This window comes from Abramis brama (assembly GCF_963993115.1).
Source record: "Abramis brama genome assembly, chromosome: 11".
Taxonomy (NCBI): domain Eukaryota; kingdom Metazoa; phylum Chordata; class Actinopteri; order Cypriniformes; family Leuciscidae; genus Abramis; species Abramis brama.
The window spans coordinates 6298883-6325697 of NC_139973.1; the positions used below are offsets into that span (position 1 = coordinate 6298883).

Consider the following 26815-nt stretch of genomic DNA (forward strand, 5'->3'; position numbering starts at 1 on the left):
TTCAAGGGATCATTCATTAAAAAAATTTTTTCCATAACATTCAGAATTTCAATCCTTTCCTCTACTGCATGGTATATCCTCGTCAGAAGAATTGTAATAGAGTTGGTTTAACTACTTTTGTTGTTCTTTTTTGTGTTGCGGTGTAAATTACCATATTTCTTATATGGAAAATAGCAGATTTGACTTTCCACAGAACATTTCATCAGAAGACAATCATGCAGGTTTTGACCAACCTGGGTGAGTAAATAATGAGAGAATATCATTTTTTTGGTGAACCGTACCTTTCTTTCCATAGTAAACTAAAGGCTGAAACCTGTCAGGTTTTAGGACCTGTGGATTCCCCTTCCACAGAGGAGGCACTAAGACAGGGGACTTCTGGCTCTAACTACCACAGCAATCAATTTCTCAACAACAGGAGCTGCTTCGGACTGGATGACAAGAGCATTCTGTTTCCCCAATTCAGGATTAAGCATTGGAGCTTTAATATTGGAATATTTAAACATAAATATATAATCAAGGCATCATCTGATTAACTTTCTGAAGCGACAGAGAGTGAAGAAGAGGAGCAGAGAGGTAGGACAGTTTGACATATGCATGCATATAATACTTTAGAAGTGAAGTTGTGTCCATTAATTGTGAAGTCTTTGTGCCCATACAAATAACAAAACAAATATTGATTTTTAGTTTAACCTTAGTCCACTTTTAAGCTTTAGACTTTTTTAAGCTTTAGACTAAACTCTGACCTGGACTGATTAATTTAACATTCTTGTGCATAATCTTATCTTGTTTTTATCTAAACTATTCTTCTCTGTACTTTATACAGAAAAAGTCACATTTTTAAAAGCCAAAGTGTATGCATGTAATTGTATGTAAGAGAGTTTATGACAATACCTATAGGATTAGCTTAGTTCACAGTCTTCAGGGGTAACCAACAATCCCATTTGTCCTTTCTTTGGGGGGCTTAACGGGTCTCCCTCCCTTTAAACTTCAGGATCATCAGGTTACCATTGCGATACGGGCCATAGCAGCGCTTTCAGCTGCAGCACACATGCACAAAACCTATACTCACACATGACTCATATTACCTCAGTCATACACTGGTGAGGTTGTAGCATCAGGTCAAACATACCGTCCATATTTTTCATATCATGGAAGTCTACACAAACTGTCAGCGCTTTTTTCTTTTTTTTAATGATTTTTTCCTCTGTGTTGTAAGGCAGCCATCTCAGTTACCTACATCACTCATTACTGATTCATGAGAACCAGTCATTACAAGACATAATATGTGCAGTACAGTATACACATGGAAGCCATGAAAGACAGCCTTTGACATCAGCATTCTTGTGAAGCAAACTTTAACTTTTTGTAAGGACAATGCAACTTATAAATGATCAAGTGTTTAATACTTCTATTTTGAAGATGTTTTTAAAGGAATGGTGTACACTAAAAATAAAGTTGCTGCCTTAAATTTGCAAGTACATTCAACATGGATGTTTAAGTCAATTCAACTTATATTACATTAAATTGACTTTAAAAATGAGAATAATGGCGTTCTCTTATATGTATTTTGAGTCTGTGCCAAGATGGGAGTATTTCAAAAACATAGTGAAGAGTGTGTATGGTCTTTAAAAATCGCAATTGACGCCCCCCCCCCCCCCCCCCCCATAAAATGATCAAATAACCCTAAGATGTAAAAAACTATCAAACCAACCGATAAGACTATCGATATATAGCTGTTCATTTCCTTCTGATAGGAAACCAATGAAATACTATCAGCATACTTCACGAGGGAAAGATTATCATCATCACACTGTAATTCATTAATGAGAACAGTATTGGAGACAGTACACAGTATTTAAAACCAAGCCGTCAGACATGATATTATTGATAAAGCAATTTAAAAAAAAATCCTTAATCCATGAAATCATCCAGCTAATACCTAAATCATAAAGGCGCTTTAAAAGAAGATTAGTTTGGACATTATTAAAAGCAGATGAGAAATCCATGAAGAAAATTCAATTGTAAAAACTGAAAATCTGTCTTTATTTATTAACCCTCACATCATTCCAAACTCTTAATAACTTTTCTGTCTTCCGTGGAATGCAAAAGTAACCTTGTAATGAATGGGAACTGAAGTACGGTGGCCGAGAGAGCTCAAAGATGTTTTCTTAATTTGCTGGTGTTTTTTTCCCCTACTCTTCGCATGTGTTTTGTACAGTTGCAGCGTGTTGAGCTCTCTTGGCCACCGTACTGGAGTTTTCTAGCTTCAAGAAGGAAAAGCCATTATTGCTTTGAAGGATTTTTGTCATTCTCACTTTTTAGTTGCGCACGAGTCATGCAGTATGGACCACTTTATTCTTATCTTTACGTAATGTACTTAATTTTTATTTTTGGTCATTTAGGAGCTTGACAGCCCCTGTCCTCACTTTCATTAAAAATAGACAATAGAAAATAGTGGCCTGCATGATTAAATATTCACCTTTTGTGTTCTGCATAGTTTGTTCCACAGGTTTGGAAATGGCGTTAGAGTAATTATGATTTCTGTGTAAATTATCCCTCTCTAAACTAACTTGCATTTCATGCTGTTTAACCAGATGTTTATTCGGGTCAATTGCCACATAGCAAGCCAGGTTCATGGACTCTGATGTTCTCCAGACACCTGACATACTTTTAGCTTCATACTTTGAACACAACAGGTTGTCTTCTGCCCTTTAATGAAGATCCAATTTCTTGTGCCATTTCTCTTTTAGAAAGGACAGTGTTTGGGTAGCTGGTCCTCTCAAAGCCAAGTGATCTGTACTATTGGCTTATATTCAAGACTTTTTAAGGCTACTAGGCCACGTACACACAAGTTTTGGGAGTGAGAATAACTGAAAAGTAAATTGTTCTATGTGTGTACAAAATACAGGTGTTACATCTTGCATTTGAGATGGCTGAAGTAGTGATAACCATAGAAACAGTTTGGCATCTCAAGGTTGTAAACAAGAACATGGATGTCATCTAAAATGTTTGGTGCAAGCTATTTTGAAGCAACACTGGCTGAATAACAGATACTACCGTTAAAAGAAATGAATACTTTTATTTAACGAGAAAGCGTTAAATTGATCAAAAGTGACAGCAAAGACTTTGTCAAATAGATGATGTTCTTCTGAGCTTTCCGTTCATCAAAGGCCCTGTTTACACTTGGTATTAAGATGCGTTTTGGTCGATCGGATTTCCCGTGGATGAGGGAGACACATTTCCGTTCACACCTGGTGTTTAAATCCGTCTCTTTTGTCCACTTTCAACCACTTCTGTCCTGATTTATTTAAAGGGAGGGTCTGTATTTAGTCTTCAAACCAAACTTGGGTCTTCAGGCAACAAAGTTTAAATCCTGTCTGGCTAGCGCGCTTCCCGTAATTTTTACGGATTAAGTCAGTAGGTGGAGAGTGGTCTTGGACACATTCGACCACGAGCGTTCACACTACGAACGCGGTCTAATGCGTTTTCCGGTTTAATGCGACTACCTCTGGAAGTGGTCGAAAGTGGACAAGCTCAAACGTTTTAGACCCCATTTGCACCTGTATTTAGCGTTGTCCACTTGTGATCCGATCGACCAAAACACATCTCAATACCAGGTGCAAACAGGGCCAAAGAATCCTGACAAAATGTATCACAGTCTCCACAAAGAAATTAAGCAGCACAACTGTTTTCAACATTGATAAGAAATGTTTCTTAAGCACCAGATTAGCATATTAGAAGGATTTCTGAAGGAACATGTGACACTGAAGACATAAAAATTCAGCTTTGCCATCACAGTAAACAGTTATATTTTAAGTTGTAATAATAATATTACTGTATTACTGTAAATCCAACCCTGGTGAGCATAAGAGACTTCTTTTAAAAACATAAAATCTTAACGATCACAAACTTTTGAATGGTATTCTTCAATTTTTATCAAACTTTAAATTTGTAAATTTGAATAAGCCAAGATATACATGTGATTATTTTTTCATAGCATTGCACCACAGACAAGCTGTCACAAAGATGGTGGTGTCACTTTTCAGAACTGTAAGGTTGTAAAATGAGTTTATCTGTTTTGTAAATAGCCGAACTCTGTGAAAGAGATTGAATACTCAGAGAGGCGTGACAACCGTAATTAGCTGCAGTATCTATGTGGACATTGTAAAATCAAAAGCTGCTTCCCAACTTCTGTCCGTATGCTTTGAAATGTTTATCGGGAACCGTCAGGTACTTTAAAATTGGCTGTAACTTTCAGATTTCAACATCTGCCAACACGTTCTTGCAACAGGAAAAAATTTCCATTTGGCCTGAAATTCAAGAACTGAACAAAAGGAAAAACTTGACTTGCTGTCTTGCCATAGACCCTCACAAGACACCATTCTCTTTGGGATTTAAGTCCACCTGCCCTCTTTCCCACAAGCGTCTGGGGGCTTTTCAGAGGGGTTTATGGTGTCAGCCTTGAGGGGGTTATTGGTGGTGACCCTGGGGCTTCCTCCTTTGAGCCAGGGATTACCTGAAGAATAACAAGAGAAATGGGGCGAAAAAATCTGCAGCACTGTGAAAGCAAATACCCCGAGATCGAGAGGTGAAGGGGAACTGAGAGGTGATAATCAGAGCTCAGACTAAATAGAAATTAACGGCTGGATTTGCAGTCAAAATGGTTTCAAGAGGTGTTTGAAACAAGGACTGAAGGGGCACAGAAAGGGAAAAAAAACTTTGTTTACCGTATAATAAATGTAAAGCATGTGCTAAATGGGATTCATGTGTGTTCTTATGAGTTATCAGCATGGTGGAGTGGAACAGGCAAGGGTAGTTTCTGTCTTTCTTCCCTTTGAAGATCAGCGACTGAGCTTTAAAGTGTCTTAACACGTGGTTTCAATTCAAAGGCACTCCAATAAATATCACTCTAAATGTATGCCGTCAGTCCCCATACAGTTCTGAATCGGATTTTTGATGTAAACTATCCAGCATATTTACCATTTCTCCTCCTAATAGTTTCCAGAGATACAGGTGTTCGCCTGTGAAATATTCTCTGACACATCCTTTTATGCCGTGCTCTGTAAACTATTGGAACATGTCGGAGGCCTTTTCCTCAGGCCTGGATCACCGCCAGCCTCGTTCGCTCTTTTCAACCTGGCTTCAGGGAGCTGTGTGTTTAAGGACTTGAACTTCTAATTCCCCTGCAGTTTAGCTTTCAAACCTGACATAACAAGCTCTTATGCAGTTGCTACAATTGGGTTGTCATGTCTTGCTCTGTGTTAATGATGTTAGTGGAATGCACCTGCAGGGAAAGAATTATATCTGCAGCATTATATCTGAAGAAGACAAACAAGTCACTCCTACTGGTGGACAAATTAGTAATTTTTTACTGAAAAAAAAAAAAAAAAAATTAATACAAATTTTCTTTACATTTATTTTATTCAGCAAAATACATTGAATTGATCATAAGTGGCAGCAAAGACACAAAATTCCTGTTTTCAATGTTGATAATAAGCAGCAAATCATCATATTAGAATGATTTTTGAAGGATCATGTGACGCTGAAGACTGAAAATTCAGCTTTGCATCACAGGAATAAATTGTTTTTTAAAAAATAAATCTAAAAGTAGAAAACTGTTATTTTAAATAATAATAATTCACAATAATAATATTGTTATATAATATTTCACAATATTACTGTTTTTACTGTATTTTTAATCAGATAAATGCAGCCTTGGTGAGCAGAAGAGACTTCTTTCAAAAACATAAAAACATCTTCCCAACCCCAAATATTTTGACAGTAACAATGATATATATTTTTGTATAATCTTATTAATTAAATGCTTAACAGATAAAATCTAGTTTACTTTAAACTTGATAGACACACAAACCAAAATAATAAGTATGAAGTCTCATACAAACACATTACATTTTCCTCTTTTTCTTTTTTTTTTCTTCTTCTTCTTCTTCTTCTCTTCTCTTCTCTTTTTTTTTTTTTTTTTGTGTGTGTGTGGCTTTCACCTGCAAACAATGTAAAGCTGTCCTGAACACTGATAGCTTCACAGTATAGGGGCCAATTTTGTTTTTTATTTACAATAATATAATATTGAAATAAACTTCAGACTGCATGCAGCTCGAGTGCATTAAATAAAGATTTCACTCAAGTTGTTAAAAGTTTTTGCACTTTCAAACCCTACTCTATTGGAGTATAAACATCTTTACAGTCACAACAAGTGTATGCTGTCATGCTGCCCAGCCCTCATTTCTACTTTAAGGGTCAATTTTGTGGCGTATACAGTAATTTGATCAGACTCTTCTTCGCAAGCAGCTTTATGTGGTTTAACGATTATCCCAGTTCTTAACAAGATATGTTGTTTATTAGACAGTGTTCACACTCTCTTGCACACTTCTATTATAAAGTGTTTCACGTGGGTTTTCTTTTCCGTTCATATGAACAGGTCTTTCATTTCCTGCTTCAAAGGTGCTGTAAGCCATTTTCTTGGAACGCTAAGAATAAAATGGCCTTATTATCTGAGAAATCACATTGGTCTTTGTAATGAAAAAGAGTCTGTTTGCATTCTTGTGGTGCCATCGACCAATCACTGTTGGCATGACATAATTTCCTGTGGCTCCAGAGTGATTAGCCACGTGGCATTCAGCCCATAAGCAAAGATGGCAGATTTTCAATCATGTACTTCCAGGGGTGCATGCTGCAGCTGAGCCATTGAGATGAATGGGATTGCTAACAAATAGCTAGCTTTCATCCAGTTTGCTGACATGTCTGTGGACAGAGGGAACGTGGTTCAAGCAAGATGACGGAAGTTAGCAAGACAGCTGAAATCGCTTACAGCACCTTTGAAGCCCTGTTTATTTTACTTGTGGATGAATGATCTTTTCCACTGTGACATGGATTTATTTTCGCCATCCTAACATTGGAACAAATTTCAATATTTAGAGCGGCTGAGGACAGTTGTATACATCCACCATGAAGCACAGTGTAAATCAGAACATCTGTGGGAAATGTGATGTGAAAAAAAACAACAAGAGCAGGGATTCATTTGCCATAGGACCACTAACCACGCAGCCTCAGGCTCAGGGTTTATGGACCGCAAAGCAAAGCCAGGCTGTTTGATTGTGACAGATTCTCAACATCCTTGCCCCTTCATTTTTTTCCAAATGAGTTTTTGCTTGTGACTTGTTGATAGATGATATAATTGACTCTTTTGTCAGCGGCATAGCAGCCATTAAAACCCTTATATAGAAATGACTAAATTTGCTCCCCTCATTTTTTCGAAGATAATAATTATAATCATTCTTTTTTTTTCCCCTGTCCGTCCAATGTGAAGAAACTATCCTGAGCTGTGATGTGGAAGGCATAAATCTGTTATTATATATATATATATATATATATATATATATATATATATGTAATTTTTATATATTTATTATATATAAAATAAAAATTACACTATATACTAGTAGGGGTTGAACGACTTCAGATTTTTTTTTAAAAGGCTCACTGAAGTGCCTTGAAACGTGCATCATTATTCAATGTGTTGATGTAATTTCCTCTGAAACATGAAGACAGGACCTCTTCTTTTTTTAAATAGCCAATAGCATTTAGTTTATATCACAGCTCAGAGCTGTTGAGCTCGGTAAAGCCGCAGTTTCCTCCTCCTAATCTCGAACTGTTTCTCCTCCTAATCTCCTCCATATCGCTTTAAAATATAGCAGACTTCAAATGGGTCCGATAAGTTTTGTGGCCTCACACATATCCGCTCTGTGCTATCGTGTCTCTGGACCGGAGTGACACTAACGTGAAACCAGACTTCATTTGCCCCAATGGAAAGCATGTTCATACTCTCTGAATCGTTCCCTATCCCTTATATAGTGCACTTTGTGCCATTCACCATGTAGAAAATAGTAAATGTGTGATCAAGTGAGCTTCAGCGTCAGGGGCGGGACACTTTAGATTCTAGAGAGCATTTGATTGGACAGAAAATCTGATGAGAAGCTGAAGTTGCAGAGTGATGTCATCAAAATCATTGATCCATATTTGCAGGTGAGAGTGAGAGACTGTAAGTTTGTTATCTGGGAATAACTTACCGCTGGATGGCGCGATTGACCAATCAGAATCAAGTATTCCACAGAACCGTATAATAATTGTTGTTAACCATTACCATAGTCCAAAATGATGTGGTCTTACACAGTTTGACAGCCAAGAGATAATGCAGATATCTTGTGTAGTTCACATGCAGTGGCTGCCGAGACAAGTAACTTTGTCTGTTTCTATGGTAGCCTATATCACTAGTGTAGCCGTAAACAAGTCCGAGGCCAAATCTCACAAATCCCTAAGACCAAAGGTATCAAGTCTGCATGCCAAAAGAGTTGCTCTTACTCTAAAGAAACATCATGCACAAGTGCAGTCTGTACTCTGTCACGGTAGATACCAAACATGGTTTAAAGCGAGTGATGAGACTGTCCAGGTGAAACCCGTGAGCGGCGGCAGTTTCTTTAAATACCTTTCGTGTCTGTGTTCTCCAGCCATAGAGTGAGCTGTTTTCGTGACTGCAAGGGTTAGAATGTCCAAGTGTTTATTTCAGGACCATTAACAATTCATTCCTAACTATTTCTGATGTCATTTCGCTCTTTTACTGGCATCCAGAGCCTTATTCAGACTTGCTTGTGAAGTCGCTCCTCACCTGCCAAAAATTTGGAAACAATGTAAATACTGTATGTCTTTTGTACTGGCAAAGGTCTTCTGTGCTGTTTTCAAAGATGAGACACTGAACTATTTGTGCTAAAGCATTCAGATTCAGAAAATGCAATCATGTGTTCGTAATGTATTTGTGCATTCATTTGAAAAATAAAAGAATAAATATTAATGTGGAGGAATTTAAATGATTGCATTTTGCATGGCTTTAACTGACGGAAATTTGTATTGTGTATTATACCAGCAGGAACATTGTTCCCTAATAGATTATAACTTAATTAGGTCCTGTCTACGTTCACACAGGCCTTGAAATAGTCTGCTACTCTAAGGGAAATATTTCAGCTTATTCCTAAACCTACCAAGACCTCCTGGTTCTGGTCAAAAGATCCAGCACATCTGTTTTAGATTGAAATACCTTGACAGAAGCGGTCAGATTTAGGCATCTTTGACTTCATGCCTGTGATTTCCCCACAGTTACTCAATACCATAATTCAGTAATTGGCGAGCTTTCACCTCCACACAGAGAAACAGAAAGGGTGTCGAAAAAATAGGACAGCTGACAGTTGGTCTAAATTGCCTGCTATTATGCTTTTTAAGACAGCTTCCGCAAAATAACGTCCAGAGGGCAAACGAGACAAAATCTCGGCCTCTGGATTCCAAGCAAGCCAGAGCTAGCCGGCAGCACGCAATCCTACTCAAGCATTTGCTTGGCCGGGAGCATCAATTCACTGCAATTATTCTTTTGATCAGCTTTTGTTTGTTTTTTTCCCTTTTCTCAATTATAGTTGTTGGTTAAGTAGCTGACTGTCAGTTTGTGCAAGCAAATGAACTAAAACAACATAATTTATAAAACCTAAGACATTTGTGAAGTATTTGAATGGATTCCCAGACCAAAGCATTTCTTATGTTGTTAGTTGTTTTCTACATGATTCCTTGTGAGTAAAATTTGTTCTATTCCATATTCTTGGTGACTCCCTACAAACCATTTGATTAAAATATATAGAAATATATATATATATATATCACAAATAAGATATTTTTTCTAAAGACCTATATATATTTATTTCTAAAAAATCAGTTTAATTTTTTTTTTTTTTATTAAAGTATGACCATCATGCATCAGAATTTGTCTAATGTTAAGTATCTGATGGAGACAAACGTTTGAATACTGTGGTAGGCAAAATCTCAAAAACTAAAATAATTTTGCCACTTTTTTTTTTGAGTCACATAGTTCTTTATCAAATGTGACCCTGGACCACAAAACCAGTCACATGATGTACATTGATATTTATACATAATATGAAAGCTGAATAAATAAGCTTTCCATTTATGTATGGTTTGTTAGGATAGGGCAATATTTGGCTGAGATACAACTATTTGAAAATCTGAAATCTGAGGGTGCCAAAAAATAGAAACATTGAGAAAATCGCCTTTAAAGTTGTCAATTTATGTACGCAATTGTGCTGCATTCAAAAACATAAAAATAAATGTTTTATGGTAGGTAGTTTACAAAATATCTTCATGGAACATGATCTTTACTTAATATCCTAATGATTTTTGGCATAAAAGAAAAGTCGATAATTTTGACCCATACAATGTATTGTTGGCTATTGCCGCAAATATACCCGTGCGACTTGTGACTGATCCAGGGTTACAAATGTAATCATTACTCTTACAGTCAGTGATTTTATTTTTGGCAATTTAGCCCTTTTTTAAAATACCTTCTCATGTATGGAAGCCATTTTCTGCCAAATTTAAATAAATAAATTAAATGATTAAAATGAAAATTAAAACCAAATTAACGATTTCATTACAGAAAACAGTACGCAAAATATGTGACAAAATTGAGAATGAAATTAAATTATTTCATTTTCACAGCATTATCCCTGTCAAATTGAAAAATAAAATGCAATTGGTGATTTCACATTTCATTTTCACGACAGTCTCGAGGCAAGACTGCCAATATTAAAATGAAAAGCCAAATGTGAAAAAGAAACTACAAATACAGTTTTTACAATGCTCTTTAGTAACGCTCACGCAATAATAGTGACACAATTCAAATACAAATGTAAATTTTCGTTTTCATTTTAATTCCTCTTTTATTTCACAGTTTTCATTTTCGTTTTCATTTTCAAAGACAACCTGCATGCAAATCTTATGTTAATGAGTGGGTGTGGCTTATTCTAGTAACGGCGCTAGAGACACGCCTTCTGTAAAGCGAAGTCATCGACGTCCCGTGTGCATGAGTTGAATGTGTGAAACGAAATTATTTAAATGTGATTATATTGTAATCGAGACGACGAGATATGGCGAAATCTGTTAGGGAGCTTTTGCGGGAAGCTGCCGCAGCATTAGAACATGGAAACAACCAGCCTGACCATGTTAGTTATGATGTTAGACTCAGGCTAGACCATAATCGATGAGGTTCATTCATGTATTAGGCTGTTTTGGAAATTCAACTATTTGGGTGTACAGAAGTCTTAGTAACACAATTTCTACAACAATTATAGCCAGACATTAATACCCTGGCTTTAACCGAGAACCTCGGCCAATGTTTCATATTCGCGTCGTGCCTAACAACGCCCTTCAGCCGTGACTTATTCAGATACAGCACTAGCCTAGAGTAGCCTACCTTATTGCTTTTATAAAACGGTTACCACGCAATACAAATATTAATCCCGAAACATATGTATCTATGCAACTTTCATGAAGTAAAATGAATCACTAAAAGCCAATTCCTTCCGCTGGAGAAAAAAAAATAGTCCCTGACCATAAAGCAACAGAAGAAGTTACATTATTTCTCCATTAGATGGAGACAAAGACTGTCTTAATGAGTGAGTCAGTCAGTCAGTAGAGAAGACTTTTGAAATGACTCAAACTTGTGATCACGGAGAAGAAAGACGCATTTGACATGACTATAGGCACGGACAACCCCATTAACTGTTAAAAGTACAAGATATCACACCGGACATTCAAACGGATTTTTTATGAATATAGGACTGACCTGAAGGAAAATGCTATATCTAGCCTACTGTAAATGCAGGTACACTCGCTTTCTCGATCTCATCCAGAAGTTGTTACTGGAAATGAAAATCAGCATTGTGATTCTTTTTGTACACAAACTTAAAATAACCAAAAGACACGTAACAGTTAAACAGCGGACAGATACAGGCTAGTGCTGTATCTGAATAAGTCACGGCTGAAGGGCGTTGTTAGGCACGACGCGAATATGAAACATTGGCCGAGGTCCTCGGTTAAAGCCAGTGGGTATTAATGTCTGGCTATAATTGTTGTAGAAATTGTGTTAAGACCTTTGTACACCCAAATAGTTGAATTTCCAAAACAGCCTAATACATGAATGAACCTCATCGATTATGGTCTAGTCTGAGTCTAACATCATAACTAACATGGTCAGGCTGGTTGTTTCCATGTTCTAATGCTGCGGCAGCTTCCCGCAAAAGCTCCCTAACAGATTTCGCCATATCTCGTCATCTCAATTACAATATAATCACATTTAAATAATTTCGTTTCACACATTCAACTCATGCACACGGACGTCGATGACTTCGCTTTACAGAAGGCGTGTCTCTAGCGCCGTTACTAGAATAAGCCACACCCACTCATTAACATAGAATTTGCATGCAGGTTGTCTTTGAAAATGAAAACGAAAATGAAAACTGTGAAATAAAAGAGGAATTAAAATGAAAACGAAAATTTACATTTGTATTTGAATTGTGTCACTATTATTGCGTGAGCGTTACTAAAGAGTATTGTAAAAACTGTATTTGTAGTTTCTTTTTCACGTTTGGCTTTTCATTTTAATATTGGCAGTCTTGCCTCCAGACTGTATGGAAAATGAAATGTGAAATCACCAATTGCATTTTATTTTTCAATTTGACAGGGATAATGCTGTGAAAATGAAATAATTTAATTTCATTCTCAATTTTGTCACATATTTTGCGTACTGTTTTCTGTAATGAAATCGTTAATTTGGTTTTAATTTTCATTTTAATCATTTAATTTATTTATTTAAATTTGGCAGAAAATGGCTTCCATACTCATGACTGTATGTAGTGAAACGATTTTGGATAATCTTTAACTTAGAAAGTGCAAATCGTTCACAGTGTTCACTGTAAAAACGATTACTATAACGATAATGTTGTTCTGTTTATTCTGCTGCTTAACTCTTTAAAGCAGGATGGATTCTGATTGGCTGTCAATGTTTAAAAAACTTTCTGAAAGTGATTCCAGCGATATTGTTCCTCTCCTCTGTGCCGACTCTGCTGTTCTTTTATATTTACAAAGATTTTTGGAGCTATATATTTATCGTTATAGTTATTGTCCTTGGTGTGAACGAGCCTTTACTGGCAAAATTGACACGAATGTCTTGTTGTCTGTCCTATGTGCATGTAATTCAACATTCGAGCATATTTTGTGTAAATACATTTAGTCTGCCTCTCTGTACTGCATTAAAAAGTCACTCAGTATTTGTTGCTTAGATGTGGCTTCAATGCAGAGTAAAAATCAGCAATGCAGCCATAACTCATAACTCACCGAGGGGCCCCTGCACGGGACTGTCCCAAATGCCTGTGCTTTTATTGTTGTCCAAGTAAATGATGTAACTTCTGTTTCTCATTGAGGGAATTTGTTGAGATTGTTAAATTACACAGCTGCTGGTTCAGAGAAGTGCAGAAGAGATCTGGCTTTATGCTTGGGAGATGTGAGATATATTTTACATTGATGTCTTCACATTTCAACATGGCTATTTCTCTGGTGGGAAAAGTCAACCTGTTTTCTTTAGTCTGAAAACAAAGTTGAGTCTCAGTAGTGTTTTTGTCAAGGAAACATCAAAAGATTCTCATTATGTGACCACTGATGCGTTTGAAATGTTTACTGTTCTCCCACATGTTACTTTTATACACACTGAAAACATATCTGCTAGCTTAACAGCCATTAATGAGTGACTAGCATTTTTATAGATGTCATTTGCTACTGAATATCTGTTCTGTGTTGTATTGAAATTGTTTATACTTTTACTCTAGGCCTATATACATTTTGCAATTTTCTGTGGAACTGCTCTTATCTTCATATTTAACCTTAACTGGGTTAAAGGGTAAGAGTAACTGGATTAAGATGAACTGGGGATGAACAGTATGATGGCAGAGAGAGTTTGAGATGAGGGACTTCAGGCCAGTGCTGTGTTCACACTATCTTCTCTCTAAGAAAAGTCAGTAACAAAAATAGGGCACACATTTTCCATATTGCTTATTCACAGGTTTTTTTACCCCTATTTTGAATTATGCATTACATTGTGTTGTGTTTTGGGGTTAAAGGAAATGTCTGTAAACTTAACTGATAATCATGGCAGAAATTTTTTATAGTGCTGCATTCATTGTGTTTTATGCAAACATACACTTTTAGTTTACTGTGGTGTATTAAATGGTGTTGTTGCAAATGAACAGTAACAGTAACGTTATCTAGTTGGCTGACATAGATTAGGTTCTGTCTAAATGATTTGTGATAGTCTTGGAAGCATCATAGCATTGGTAGAAAGTTATAAACAAATGAGTAATGTTTTGGAATGTATGTCCTCATTTTCCAGAAAAAATGCATTTATAAATTACAGCTGTAATGGAGTTACATTACAGCCAGTGTTGCAATTTAATTTGCATTATATAAAATTTAAATTCCAGTATATAATATAAATAGATTATACTATGCATTTATTTTTATTTTTAAAATAGTTTGTTGTAAATAGTTTATTATTCAATGAAAAATAGACATTTATTGTTTAAACTATGATGTGTGTGTGTGTGTCATTTGCATATATATATATATATATATATATATATATTTTTTTTTTTTTTTTTTTAAATAATGAATTCATTAATAATTATGCTACTGTAAAACATTTTTTTGGATCTGTAAGATTTTTTTTCTTTTTTTGAAAAAAGTTTCTAATGCTCACCAAGGCTTTATCTAGTAAAATTGAATTACAATTTTAAAATGTAATTCATTCCTATGATGCCAAGCATCATTACTCCAGTCTTCAGTGTCACGTGATCCTTCAGAAATCATTCTAATATGCTGATTTTCTGCTCAAGAAACATTTCATCAGGAATGTTGATCTCTCTTTTGATTCGTCTATCTCTATTTTATTCTCTGAAGCTTGTAGAAACTTGATTTTTGCCAATTCTGTTCATCACTGCAAAGAGACAAAAAAATTTAGCCGGGTTTTAGCCGGTCCTGGGAGAGGCTCGAGCAACTGTCTGATACAATAGCCTGAACCTTACACTGTGTGCCACGCACACACACACACACACACACACACACACACCCTCTGGCCACTCGCTCAGATGAGCCTGTCCACAGATGACGAGCAGGTGCTTCATCTTGATCATGTCGGTCTACTGGGTGGCTCTTTCCAGAACACTACATGCATTAGTGTGTGTACTTCAGGACTGTTTAACTGAATGAAATAAATTACAGATTATTTTCATCCTTTTTGCATATACTTATCCTAAAATATAATTAGGTGGTTAACTAATGTACTCCATCCAGGAATTTCAGTCATGATAAATGTATCTGTTTCAGTGACGTCACACTTCATCATCATGGGCCTCAATGGCCAACTGGTGTCCAAAATGAATACCGTAGTCATGCATTCATACAGTGATGACCTAAATATTACTCCATCACTCTGAAAACAATAACTAGTTTTTTTGCATCTTTGGAAAGAGGGCTTTCCCAAGATCTTTATAAAAGCACACCTCTCGTCAACGAGCTGCATTATATCATTTATGTCTGTAGCATTATGTTACTCATCATACTTTAATACCTACAGTAGGGTTAGGGGCAAGGGCGTAGATTTGGTTTGAACATTGGGGGGGCTGAAGTTTGGGTATGCCTCCTGATGCCTCCTTTTCATGTGATCATGGTATAAATATTGGGGGGGTTGTAATGCATAGATTTAAATATTGGTGGGGTTATCTCCCCCCCAACCCCCCCCACAAATTACGCCCCTGGTTAGGGGTTTGGTTGTGTTTTTCACATGTACAGTAAATCATACATGTGTTTATGGTTTGTGAAATGATATCTTTGTATAATTGCTAACAGCATGTGTATGTGAAGGTACAATAGTGTCCAGTTTTATATCCAGAGCTGATTATCATTCCCCCATCTGGATTCATCATCGTCTGTTGTCAATAACTTCAGCAATAAGTCTTTTACACCCTCTCGTAACAGAGCTCATCCAGCCAGCCATCTGGATGTGTGTATGAGAGTGTGTTTGTGTTCATTATGTCCTTGGTTGGTTTTATTAACAACCATAAATTTGTCAGTGAAACATTGATAAATTATGCTGGCAATGAAATACTGTACTTAAATCATTATTTTTATTGTCTGACTTTTGTGCAAGCAATAACTGCCTTTAGATAAATGTTCTTTATATCCTAACATATTTCCCTGTGCAACTATACAACTCATTCTACTAATACTGCCATCATATTTATGATTTCCTTCTGGCAGGGGATAAAACAAGTGGAAAATCTTATGGAATTGCATAGAAGCAAGGACCCGAGCTATATCTAGAAACCAGAAAATAATAGAGACTAGGGCTCTGTTTGAGGAACAACCCACAAAAGCCTATAGCATTCACTTCCTTTTTCTTTAGAATATGTAAACAACATTTTACAAGCTTTATATATGTAATGGTATATATTAAACATTTATATATTATAAAAAAAATAATTTGTGATAAAATTGTAAAATGACAAATAAGTAACTATATATGAAATAAATATATGAAATTAATTCTAAATTAATTCTACATTTTTAAATTGTGATATATATATACATACAGTATGTATGTTATGTAATGTGATATATTTATTTATTAATTTGTGATAACAGTCAAATTATATTCAAAAATATAAAAAATGTTATTGTAAAAAAAAAAAAAAAAAACTTGCAAAAAAAGAAGCTAGTCAAATGAAACCTATATTCAATGAAGTATGAAAAATACCCAGATGAAAAACAAAGGTTCAAATGTTTGTCATTTGAACCTATGTTTTTCATCTGGGTATTTTTCATACTTTATTGAATATAAGTTTAATCTGACTAGCTTCTTTTTTTTTTGCAGGAGGGTCCGAACATGCCCGCCGTTTCACCTCATCCCAAACCATGATGATTCTCATTTTATGTAATGTTATGTGACAGCTTCTAGTGAACCTATCTAGAACAAGTCTTCAGTGTGCACTAAAGCGGATGCTGTCTATGCATGGACTACTAGTCCACAGCACAAAGCCATGCTTCATGCTTGAGCTCTGCCACACATGAGTGCTTAGAGAAAGCTTGCCCTCCAGCCGCTGGAATCCATAGCCCTGTGGAGGCTGGAGATAAGGCCGTGCGTATGTGCGCTTGGGAAGGGCTCACGTTACACGCTGAAACTCATGCCACCCAGGAACTGTTACCATATGAAAGCAGACTGTTTTGAAAGGAGAGTACCGCCTGGCTCGGCTCTTTGTGTCAGCGCGATAACACCGGCTATGCCAGACGGAACGTGTTAAATTGTCTCTATCACAGCTAATGAGTTTGAGGTCAGCGGCTGAGGATTTCTTAGACAAGCCACACAGAAAGGCTGTGCGATCCAAAGCAATTTACTGGAGGTTTGGGTGTGGGGCGTTAGTTGATGTGTGTCACATTTTGGGTTTTGGTCTGTCTTGTTTGTCTGCGCGCGTCACGCTTGAACAATAATTCGACAGTGATTACTACATCACTCACAGAAGATGTTTTCATTGACTGAAGATGTCTGAAATGTGCCTTTTCTCCCAGCATTTCAGCAGTGGAAGGAATGTATTTGGACAGATGAGGTGTTTCTCCCTGTAGGAAAGAAATAAGTCATTGGAGATCTCTTTAATGTGAGAAATGTTTCTCCTTGACAACAGTGAGACGTCATTGAGAGCAAGTTTAGATTTTTGTCTTCAGAAAAAAGGCCGAATGCGTTGAACTGGTGAATCATTTGTGTAAATCTGCTCAAATAAACCGATTCACAAGAATGAATCGGGCTTTCCAATGCTGCATGAGCATTATGTATTCAGTAAATGGTAATTATTAAAATTATAGCTTGCTTCCTATTTTTTTTCTACCTCATTGCAGAGGAGCTGGAAGCAGAAGATGCCACGCTGGTCGATACATGTACCATGAGGAGCACAGGAGATCTACGCTAAAGACAGACAGGAGAAAACAGTTCACCTGGATACATTTCACAGGTAAACATTCTTTCTTTCAAGTACAAGATTACTTGTATAAAAAGCATATAAGTCTCATATTTTCAATTGAAAAAAATAATCAATGTCCAGAAAGCAAAAGCATGTCATGGTAGTTTACAGAGGCTCATTCAGGCTGTGCTGAAACACATGTATGAGGCATTATATCTCAGCTCCCAGATTCAATGAAAAAAGAAAAGAAAAAAAAAACTACTTTTGGAGTAGTTTGGACATGGTAACATGGTACTACCATGTTTTTTGGACATATACCATGTTAATACTAAAGTATTCTTTGAAGTATTCTGTGGTTTATGTAATATTACCAATATGATATCATCAGTTCTGTCACAATATCCAGTTTAGGAGACAGTGGGCCCTATCTTGCACCCAGCGCAATTGACTTTGTACACGATGCATGTATCATTCCTATTTTGCACCCGCACACAGCGGACTTTTCCCTCCACAGACGCACGTCGGTTAACTAAGAAATACACTTGCGCTCCCGGGGGCGGTTCAGCGCAAAGAGGAGGCGTGTTCCGGCGCAAACGTTCCCTGGTGCTATTTTGCAGGTTTAGAAAACAATTCCGCCACTGACTTTAGACTAGGTTTTTCCTGGTCAGTGGCGGAATTGTTTTCTAACGTGTTGCGCATGTTATTCATATGCTATTTTAAGGGCGCATGCTTGGCCATAATCAATGTAGCGTGTGCACAACGCACATACACTTTGATTCTCTCATCTACACAGAAGCAGCAGTTTTCATTTTTGCAAATCATACATTATTACAAGGAAAAATATTAACACACGAGGGAAATCATTGTTGTGTCCATGAAGATGTGAAAAAATAGGCATAAATCTAGCTTACACATTTACCCAAATTTTTATACGCCTGTTTAACCGAAGCTAATTTGGGTGGGTTTCTCCCATCCCCATACAACGTCACTTCTCTGTGTTTTACGGCCCTGACGAGAACGTCAGTCTCCTCGGCTGTGAACCGCTCCTGGCGTGCGCCTGGCAAATCCGCCGTTATAATAGCCATCCGCCATGGAACAAGCGCGCCTGCTCTTAAAGGGAATGTGAAATGACGATCTGATTGGTTTATTTCATGTTACGCCCAAACCACACCTATGAATAATGAAGCTACTTCAGACCAACCCATTTTAGATTTGCGTCGGACGCAAGAGTCATATATCCCGCCGGTATAATAGCAACAGCGCCCAAGACCCGCCCACTAAGTTACTTGCGTTTCGCGCTTGATACTTGCGTTTCAGATCGTTAAAATAGGGCCCTATAAAATATTCTTAGTTATTTTTAAAAAAAGGTTTATTACATTGGATAATGGATTCTTAAAACTGATTAAACTAAACCGATGTTCAGCTACAGATGGTCATATATAACTGACACCATCTGCAGCTAATTTTTATTTTTATATTTCACTATTATTTTGACCATCAGTTCAATAAATATGCATTATTTTCAATATATGAATTGGCCAGTATTAAAAGTAGATAAGTTTTAGTCAGATTTAGACAGTACACTTTTGTCTATACAGTATAAAACAAAAACAGTTATCCATCTACTTGAACTTTTTCACTACTTGAAAATAAGAAGTGCCTGAAAAATATGAAAGAAAAAAATATCTAGTAAAATACTAGATTGGAGCTTTATTGTGAAGCTGTTTGTGGAAAAATACGGTTTAGATCTACAGATATCAGCCATCATATAGTTTATCTACCATTCTTTAGCTACCATGATATAATTACTGGATACCTATATCAGCCAAAGCACCTGTGCATCACAGTGCAGAAGAAAATCTGAAGAAATTTGGCATTATTTGTGTGTATGCTACTGGTATTCTGTGTGATCAAACCTAACATGAATCTGTGCTGTACTCAGGTCACGCTGAGCCCATGCGGTGGTCCATGCTTGCCCTGCTGCTCTTGTCCTGCAGCCAGATGTTTGCCCAGCGCCCAGGTGACATCTGCTTACAACACAACCACCACGGACAAGATGTCACAGCCATCCCTGTGCCAACCGTGGATCCCAAACTCTTCAACAAGAGACGGTACCGCTCGCCCCGCGTACTTTTCAGCGAACACCCCCCCGACTCTGAGCCCACTGGGCACCGGATGAGGAGCAGGACGAAGAGGAAAGCAGGACCGCCTCAACACCGCGGCGTTTACTCCGTCTGTGAGAGCGTCAGCACTTGGGAGGGGAACAAAACCAAAGCTACAGACATGTCAGGCAACGAGGTCACCGTCTTGCCTGACGTCATCATCAACAACTCCAAGAAAAAGCAGTACTTTTTTGAGACGACCTGCAGCAGCGGGCGGACCGGAGGTTCTGGGTGTTTGGGAATCGATGCGCGCCATTGGAACTCGTACTGTACCAATTCGCACACGTTCGTGCGAGCGCTGACTTCATTCAAGAACCTGGTGGCGTGGAGACTCATAAGGATCAATGTAGCTTGTGTGTGTGTGCTGAGCCGAAAGTCTTGGAGACAGTGACACACTGGCTGCTTTTGAATACACCAGCAAAAGCCTTATGCTATCAAACTTGATATTCCAATTTCCTCCATGGGATGGTGGACATTTTACTTGAGCAAACCGTTAATGATAACTTTGTGACATAAAATACACCGTCTAAGGAGGATATTGTCAATGGAATGAGTTGGACTTCAGAGTTTGTTTTTTCAGTTCTTTTTTATGCATTTCTGTCTTTTTAAAATAATTGTTTTCTTTTGCAGCAGTAGGCCTACCTGAACATGTACATACATTGTTGTGTGTGGTAATTGTTATTTATTAAACTGCAGCATTATTGTCAAGTTTATTGAGGGTCCTTAGTGTGCATATTAGGACGTGGATCATTTTTTAAAGCAACATTCTGGGTTAAATTCAACTTAAAATTAAAATTGTCATGATTTACTCTTACTTGAAAACTTCAATACATTCATTGTAATTGCATTGACATTTTGTCCTGTTTTTTTTTCTGTGGAAGAAAAAAGCCATACAGGTTTGGAACGACATGAGAGTGAGTAAATGATGACAGAATTTTAATTTTTGGATGAACAACTTGTTAACAAAAGTGAACTTAATTTTTTCCTAATACATGTTCTTTTTATTATAGATTGGTGCACATTTTTCCAAAGCAAAAAAAATTTACTGAATGACTTTCATTTTTGGCCCCTCCAACCACTTGTCAACATATTTTCACAGACAACTTGCCAGTCTCCAATAGTTCAAGAAGTCATGGGCCCAGTTGCAAGAAGTGTATTGTCAAGGGTTTTCTTAAGGGATTTCTTGCAACCAACTGCTGGCCTGCATTTTGTTTTTGTTGAATATCTTGACTCTAAAATTCATCACCTTATCAAATTAAAATGGTTTGGAAATGGTAAAAAAAAAAAAAAATCTGTTTCATGTTGACTTAAGCTCTTTTGACAGCATTTGTGCTGTTGGTTACCACAGAAAATTATTTCACATTAACGAAATGTGTCTTCTATGATACACTTAGTGAAGCCTAGTAGATAATGCTTGGGGTGGTTGAATATGATTTCACTTTTCCAACTTTAGTTAGTTTGTAATGTTGCTGTTTGAGCATAAACAACATCTGCAAAGTTACAACGCTCAAAGTTCAAAGCAAAGGGAGATATTTGCTTTTAAAGAAATTGCTTTTTAAGGACTACAACAAACGGCTGATAGGAACTACACAACATTCCTCCCGGGTTAGTGACATCACCAACCCTAGAATTTACATAAACCCCGCCCCCTGAACACGATTTATAGATTATCAAGACAGAATATGCTAATCAATCACTAGAAGATAACTACACATAAGCTACATAAATTCATCAACTAACCTTTCAGAAATATCCTGTTGCATTCTACATGTTATCACTTCTTCTTGAATCTCTCTATCATTGTCTGACTCTGGTTTGAACATAAAAGGCTAAAAGTTTAGAAATTTTCAGTGCATATCTGTGTGAAGTAAAATGACACAAGCTGTTGAAGCCTCTGTGCTGGGAGCAAAATGGTGTGTTTTTGCTCACCCTCAAAAATTAACGACTTTAACATGCTGTATAAAAATATCTGTGGGGTATTTTGAGCTAAAACTTCACATACACACTCTGGGGACATCAAAGACTTATTTTACATCTTGTAAAAAGGGCATTATACCACCCCTTTAAAGGGACAGTTCACCCAAAAAATGGGAATTCCGTCATTATGTATTCACCCTGTTGGTGTTATAATGCCATATGACTTTTATTTTTAAGAACCCATATGACTAATGTCATATTTTCCAAGTGTTCTGAGGACATATGATAGGGTTTGGTGAAAAACACACCAACATTTAATTTATTATTTAGCGAAAATCCTGCACGATTATTTTGGTTATAAAATCATAACACTCAAACATTACATGTTAGCATGACACTGGTTTGAAAGATTTGCTTATCACCCAGCTAAAAAAAAGTTGAGGTTACTCTTTATTTGGTAACACTTTTTTTTAGCATATACCATATTTTACCAATTTATTACCATATTAATAACAGTAAATTATGCATAATTACATTAAATTAACCCTCAACCAAACCCTAATCCAACCCTAACCCTATAGTAAGTACATGTTGTTAATTATTATTACTCAGTGCTTAAATATATAATTACACTGTAACAATGACTCCTTAAAATAAAGTGTAACCCTTTATTTTAAGGTAACGTAGTTACATCAAATAAGTACTGACTGAGTAATATTAATTAACCATGTACTTACCTTAGAGTTATGGTTAGGGTTTGGTTTAGGGTAGTTATTTGTAATTATGCATAATTTACTGTTACTATAGTAAGTACTTGTAGTTACGTGTTACTACGTCACCTTAAAATTAAGTGTTACCAAAGTTAAACCCAGTTAAACCTGCATTTGGTATTTGTGCAAGAATACCAGTAATGGACATAGAAGGAAACCAGTGATTATGTTGGTGGTAGTGTATAACCAGAACTTTATCTAACTAGAAAATTAGTTCCACCTCAAAACCTCATAAATTTACTTCATGCAAGTTACTATAACATAGCCTGGAAATCCAGACCTAAATCTGAAAGATTAATGGTCTGGCGTCGACTAATGAAAATCGGCCAGCTCGAGGGGCGGCACCAAGCATGCATTTGAAAATCTCACTGCACGCAATTGGATAACACTACGACCAATCACAACAATAAACCCCAGCTACCAGCAGAGCTAACTGGTAGATTATACCATATCCGGTCGGCAAAACAGCAAAAACGTCCTTCTTGCAAAGGAACGAATCGAGCGGCGTCTTCTGTTCCTGTTTTAGATAAAAAGCCAAGTCTAACTCGTTCATTGTAGCGGCCAAAGCCGTTTCAAACAACTGGTGTTCATCCATAGCCATCTTGCAATGTTTACTAATGACTTCGACGTCACAGCGCTGTCGTCATCTGTTTAGCTCGCCTCTGGCCCGCCTATATCAGATAACCCGATGTGATTGGTGCAGCTCTGATCGAGGGGCATATTTAATGAGCATCATTACTCGACACCAGAGTAACTCATTGAGCAAATTCAACTTGTGCTCTTGTGAGAACTCTGGATTACCAGGGTAACTATAACATAATTTACCTTCATCTTTTTGCTTTTAAATGTTGGCCCACTAGACTTCAATTGTAATTGCTTTACTATAAATATTTGATATTATTTTTTGAACATTAAGGAATGTCCAGATTATTTTCTGTGGTCATCGAGCGCATGCCAAGCTGCTGACAGAGCCTAAATTGCATTTAATCTAGCATATTCCTTTAAATATTTTCCAGTGTGCTTGAAGCCCAAAAAACCCATTGAACTTTCCGTAACGACCTCAGTTTAAGCTTTCAGGAGTTGAGTTTTTTTTTTCTGGTTTTGGTGTAAAAAAAACCCCCCTGTGACTCAGACATGACCTTCAACCATGTGGCAGAAAAACTAAATGGTTTGGGCAAATTTTGTCAGAAGCTTTGAGTAAGCTGGAGAGTTTATTGAATGTGTTGGTGGGGTCGACCTCACGTCTCAACAGATGTGCTTCTTACACATGGAAACGGACCTATGCTGGAATGCATTAGACGTTATCCTTCCAGAGGCTTCCACATGATGCAACTGGCCTTGAGAGTGAAAATCGTTAAAAAGCAATTCTAACAACCACAAACAGGTGTGTCACTCCAATCAGACTCTGAATACATTTGTTTAGGCAGCATGAGGAAGTCTAAAAAACAGATGGGCCGCGGCCTGCAATACCCACCTCAGGTTTGATTGTGTAAACAGGGGGAGACCACATGTCAAAGGTCAGGTGCATGGCCAAATGATGAGGTCATGTCTGGAAGCCTGAAAGCCACAGGCTTAAGTCTGCGAGGTCAGGCGTCAAAGTTCGGGTGGAATATTCAACAGGATTGTTAGGTTTATATATCACATCACCCACAAGCGAGTCCTTCATCAGCACGTGTTTGTTTAGCGATATAGTGCAGGTCAAAAGGGGTCGTCGTTTCAAACAAAATCACGTTCACACACTCATTTGCTCTCGTTAGGTGATGTTTTGTGGTCATCGGCTATTTCAAACAGTTCTGTGCACTCGGATGAAGAATGAGAGAGAATTTTCCTCACGCTCATGTAAATGGAACAAACATGCCTGTCTCTGATTGTTTGTAGGACAGCTCCCTATGGAGAGTCTGCTGTGACAAATCCAAGAGAAGCTCTTTTGTTTAATTCACAAAGAATATTAATGAGATTAATGAAGTGTGGATGGTAGGCTACTGACACACCGTGGAGATTTCAAACAAGGCTACGGCCACCCCTACTACAACGTAGGATTTATTGTCTTTAGAAAGGTTAAAGATTCCCTAATTACATTCACATAAAAGTCTAAAAGTCTTAATCGAGATATGACTGTGTATTATGGTAGGCTATGTAAAGTGATAAGGTGTACAACAGTAAACAGCGCTGGATGGAGCGATTCAAAAAACAAACAACTGTCGCCCCCTAGTGGTTCATTCGCTCATTTACGCTTTCCCGGATGATGACTGTTTGCATTTTCCTCTGTAATATGAGTGAGAACGAAGTTTAATAACACTTTATTTTACAGTGTCCTTGTTACATATGTTACATGTACTTACCATAGAAATAACAGTAAATTATGCATAATTACATGCAACTAACCCTCAACCAAATCAGTACTGTACTGAATGTACATGTTTGTACAGTAGGCTACTGAACAAGTTTGAACCACAGCCTACATTTTTTATCACAAGAGGGAGCACTGCTCTTACAGAACAAATTGTATCTCTATGAAATTGGTGTTAATGTAATGTTATTTATTGCTCATATACCCCATGTCATGATTGTATTGCAGCTCTATAAGGTTGTGCTTGATTCATGGGAAATCATGTTCCTGAGATTATTATGAATTTTTTAAATAGCAGCATTTCCACTTTGAAATCAATATATATATATTTTATTACTTTTCATATTACTTTATTAAATCATGGTTTTATAATTATCACTCATTATTATCCATAAAACCATTTGTCCTCAGACCATAACTCAATGCTATATATAACATTACCACTATGTCTGGTGTGGTGAGATCTGGTATTTACCTCAGTGCCTGATTAACCCCTAGTTAGGTGGTCTTTTGCTGTCAGGTCAGGTTTACTACACTGGCTAGTTTGTTATACCAGTTCACACAAGCAATCTGATTAAAAAAAAAAACCTGTTCTCGTCTTGAGCTTCTCAGGTTATGAAATAGCAGCAGGTAAAAATAAGGATCTAGAGAGAATTCACTCCCTCTAGACATGAACATCAAAAAATGAACACACTTGAACATTCTTTTTCTGAGGTATATATCCTAAACCACACATTGTTCCTGTTTAGGCCACTTTGGGTTTTTCCAGAGGAACTGGGGGAAACAGTCTAGTGACTTTTATGCTTAGTTTGCAGCATGCAATCCTGCATAGTTGCAGATAAGTCCTCATGTGTCCTTTTTATGGTGTTTCCTTCCTTTGTGCATCTTATGTGTCTGTGTGTGCGTATGTCCGAGTGTGCATTTACACTTGTACACATGTACACTTTGGAGGTAGATTTAACTCCTTATTAAAATATTCTACACTGGGTGAATTTTAAAGATATGTCTTCTTGTTCTTTAAATTCATGTCTGTTTGTGTCCTAGAAGTACTGTATGTGAAGACTTTATTGATATTTAGCTGGCTGTATGATGAACTCAGATAATGGTCAAAGCCTATAGGGTTAGCTCAAGCTTACTAATGTTTTATAAACCCAAGCTCATCATTGTTGATCTCTTCTTTGTTGGCACCACTTGTGTTTTGGCATCATTGTCTTAAAGCATTTTAAAGTTTATACCCAAACAGGGAAGGTTAAAGATAATACAACTAAATATGAGTAGCCTAAATAATATATATATATATATATATATATATATATATATATATATATATATATAAAAAGCCTGATTTGTTTTACATTGCTATGTATAAATACTCAAACTACCACGGGTTTGGATAAATATGACAGTCTCTAATGAAAATGTGAGAAAGATTATCTCATGATTATCAGTGTGTCCCGAGTTTGACCTCAGACCAGCAGACAATGGTCGTGGAGATGACAGAGATTGTGACAGATTCATTGTGTAGTGAAACAAACCTTATGAAAGATACTCAGTAATGAATACCCTGAATGTCTGACCACATGATGAAGGCGTTGTAAATTACACTGTAGTTTCAAACATAATGCCTAAAGCAATTCTAAACTTAAAATCATTGTATTTTGTGTGTGTATGTGTGTGTGGCGTGTGTTCTTTCACATCTATCTA

General features: G+C 36.9%; 1 protein-coding gene across 1 annotated transcript; it reads left to right on the plus strand.

The window, feature by feature from the left end:
• The first annotated feature begins 387 nt into the window (after window positions 1–387).
• Window positions 388–21350, plus strand: ngfb (nerve growth factor b (beta polypeptide)). The gene is made up of 3 exons (XM_084127713.1): window positions 388–573; window positions 17851–17963; window positions 19855–21350. The coding sequence occupies exons 2-3, from the start codon at window positions 17888–17890 to the stop codon at window positions 20463–20465; spliced, it is 687 nt and encodes a 228-aa protein (XP_083983839.1). The 5' UTR covers window positions 388–573; window positions 17851–17887; the 3' UTR covers window positions 20466–21350.
• The last annotated feature ends 5465 nt before the right edge of the window (window positions 21351–26815 follow it).

Excerpts from the sequence above, each read along its gene's own strand:
- ngfb (XM_084127713.1), top strand. The coding sequence starts at position 17,888 with ATGTACCATGAGGAGCACAGGAGATCTACGCTAAAGACAGACAGGAGA. Across the intron at positions 17,964-19,854 it reads CACCTGGATACATTTCACAG|GTCACGCTGAGCCCATGCGG; the intron begins GTAAACATTCTT and ends TGCTGTACTCAG.